A 2869-nucleotide genomic window follows, 5' to 3' on the forward strand; every position below is an offset into this window, starting at 1 on the left:
GTGTGATGTGAAGATTCCTGTCGTGAGCCGCTGTAACGGTACCGGGACACCGAGTTCAGAGGAAACACGGCAGCTCGGTATGTGTGACAAGTATGTGGCTGTGTGGGGAGAAGTAATGCTTTACACTTTGTTAGCTGGAGCCGGCAGCACTTTTCTGTCGTCGTGTTTGTTTGTTGTGCTAACTTTAGCTTGGTGGGTTTTAGTGGAAGCTTGACTCCGACTGTCACAAATAGAAGAAATGATACTTTCTCTTTGGTGTTGAAGTAACTGTGTTGTTTTTACCGAGGTATTACAGGAACCGTTTGCTCAAAATAGTTCAGACTTAAGGTTCAGTAAAGCTACACAACTTAAAAACAGTTGTTTTTAAGCTAAACATTGGGGGTTTACAGAGTTAAACTTAATGGAGCCTGGTGTTCACCTGTTGTTTGTTTCTAGCAGTGGGAATGTCTGTGTGTGCCTTTAGTGGATGATGATGATGATGATGATGATCTGTGTTTTCTTCACTAGCTCCCAGTTGTTTTGCAGGTGACCCACGCACCATGCATCCACCAGGCCTTGCTTCCAGCCCCCCCTGCAGCTGAGCCTCCCCACTGCGGAATCCTCCCCCAGACACCATGGATCCTCAGCAGCAGACCAGCCCTCTTCCTCAGCCCAGTGCAAAATACTTTTCATGGGACTACCGCCTCCAGCTCATTGGCCTGGGCTTTGCCTTCTATGCAGCAATATTCCTCCTGTCCCACCTCCTGTCTGTGGCTCTGTCACGCACCTACAACTCCCTGCCAGCTAAGGAGAAGGTTTTCTGGAACCTCGCAGCTACTCGGGCAGCGTTTGGCATTCAGAGTACAGTAGCCGGCCTCCGGGCTCTGACTGAGGACTCTGCCTTATCTGCAGACAGAGTGAAGGGACAAGAAGACTGGTCGTGGTTCAATGTCCTCACAGCCACGGGGTTCTTTGTCTTTGAGAATGTAGCACTTCACGCCTCTAGCGTGGTTTTTCGGTCATTTGACCTCCCACTGGCGACGCACCATTTCTTCGCCCTGTCAGGATACGCAGGGGCGGTGGTGTGGGATTCTCTCGGCCACTTCCTGCCGATGGTTACGCTGCTGCTGGAGATGAGCACGCCGTTCACCTGTATATCCTGGATGTTACTGAAGGTAGGGGCCTTTGTGTTGTGTCATCACTCAGCAGCATACATACCTTACACCTAGTTTCTTTTTTTTTTCATGTTGCATCTGATGCTGCTGGTTAACCACCTTTTTCTTACAGAGTCGTGTCACCAGGTTTCAGTTCTTCTTTGGTCTTTGTCAACTGACATAGTTTAACATTCTTAGAAAGAGGAAGTTCTATAAATGAAATGGAGCCAGTACCGAAACTTTCGTTTTTCTGCCTAGTCATACATTTGACTTGAGTGCAAATGTGGTATATAGATGTGCATGTGATGTTATTCCAAAATAAAAGGCAAGAAATGAAGTATTCTTTTGTCTCTCCATGTGTCTTCCTCCCTGACAGGCTGGCTGGGCATGTACCCTATTTTGGAAAGCCAACCAGTGGGTGATGATCCACACGTTCCACTGTCGCATGGTACTCACCTACTACATGTGGTGGGTAACCTTGACCCACTGGGGAGAGCTGAGCACCCACGTGGCGCTGCCCCAACTCCTGCTCTTCTTCAGTGGCCTCGCTCTGCTCACATTTATCATCAACCCACTCTGGACGCACAAGAAGACCATGCAGCTGCTCAATCCTGTAGACTGGAACTTTGGCAACAAGCCGATACCCACGAACGGTGACGCAAAGGGTCAGTCTGTCAAACCCCACGCCAGCTGAAGGGAAGCAAGCAAGTCATTTCCTGTCTGAATGATGCCATATTTCTTCTTTTTTTTTAAAATGGATGTGTGAGGTGACTTTTAGGGTGGTGATAGTAACATGCTTGGTTTTAAGATTTAGTCTATTATAACACTTTCTCTTTTTTTACGCATTAAAACCCATTAGTATTCCACACTATAACTGAACACTGCTTTAAAAAACAAAAAAGACCTAAAAGGTGAACCACGATAGGTCATATTTTGATAAAGTTTACTACATTGTCATGCTTTGTTTCCTTTAAGAAAGAATCCATCTGGTTAACTCAGCTCTTAATAGGTAGGTGTGGTTGTATAGGCCCTGCTAGTTTCCATCGCCTCCAGGATATTGTGTTGTCAAATATCCAGTCCTGTGATTGGTTATTCACACCAGGAAAAACATATGAGGAAGTTCTGCTTACAAGTGTCAGTCAGAAACCCAAACGTTGAAATTAAAGTCTTGTTCAATGGGGAAAATCTGCCCAATAATAATTGATTGGACTTTCAGTTCATTAAGTTAAAAGATGCACATCAAAATGTAAAAGAGAGTCTTATTACTTTATGAATCCTCCGTGCACCTACAGTATTGAAAGACTTGCATCCTATAATGCTTAAGGAGGTATTGTACTATATGTATCTTTATCTACTCCCAGCTTCTTTCGGTCACCTGCCAGTCCAATCGATCTGTCGGGTAAAAGGAGGCTAGCAACATGTTTTGTGCTCGGTGTTACAATGTGAGGGAGATGAGTGATGTTTTGCTTTTTCACAGCAGTCATCAAACGACCCAGTAATCAAGTCACATTAAGAATACACAGCTCCACTGGTGCTTTTACAACAGACACCGTTATTCAGCACTGGTTTCAGTTTAAAGAATGAGGCTCTGTAGGTTTGGCAGTGGAGCTCTCAGATACTAAGTGGACAATTGGATCAGTCTGTTCATAAGTCACATTGGTGTTTTTGGCCTGTGAGTCCTCTGTCAGTAGAGAGGGAAATATTTATTGTGATCGTGAAAGAAAAGGCCTTTAACA

General features: G+C 45.1%; 1 protein-coding gene across 1 annotated transcript; it reads left to right on the top strand.

The window, feature by feature from the left end:
• Positions 1-2268, top strand: cln8 (CLN8 transmembrane ER and ERGIC protein). Its single transcript, XM_070842691.1, has 3 exons — positions 1-77; positions 508-1154; positions 1510-2268. The coding sequence occupies exons 2-3, from the start codon at positions 615-617 to the stop codon at positions 1825-1827; spliced, it is 858 nt and encodes a 285-aa protein (XP_070698792.1). The 5' UTR covers positions 1-77; positions 508-614; the 3' UTR covers positions 1828-2268.
• Positions 2269-2869: the final 601 nt, after the last annotated feature.

The sequence above is a fragment of the Pempheris klunzingeri genome, chromosome 13 (assembly GCF_042242105.1).
Source record: "Pempheris klunzingeri isolate RE-2024b chromosome 13, fPemKlu1.hap1, whole genome shotgun sequence".
Classification (NCBI taxonomy): domain Eukaryota; kingdom Metazoa; phylum Chordata; class Actinopteri; order Acropomatiformes; family Pempheridae; genus Pempheris; species Pempheris klunzingeri.

Bases quoted from the DNA above. Each gene is read 5' to 3' on its own strand.
- cln8 (XM_070842691.1), top strand. From the start codon at position 615: ATGGATCCTCAGCAGCAGACCAGCCCTCTTCCTCAGCCCAGTGCAAAA. The intron at 1,155-1,509 runs GTAGGGGCCTTT...CCTCCCTGACAG, and splicing joins TATCCTGGATGTTACTGAAG to GCTGGCTGGGCATGTACCCT.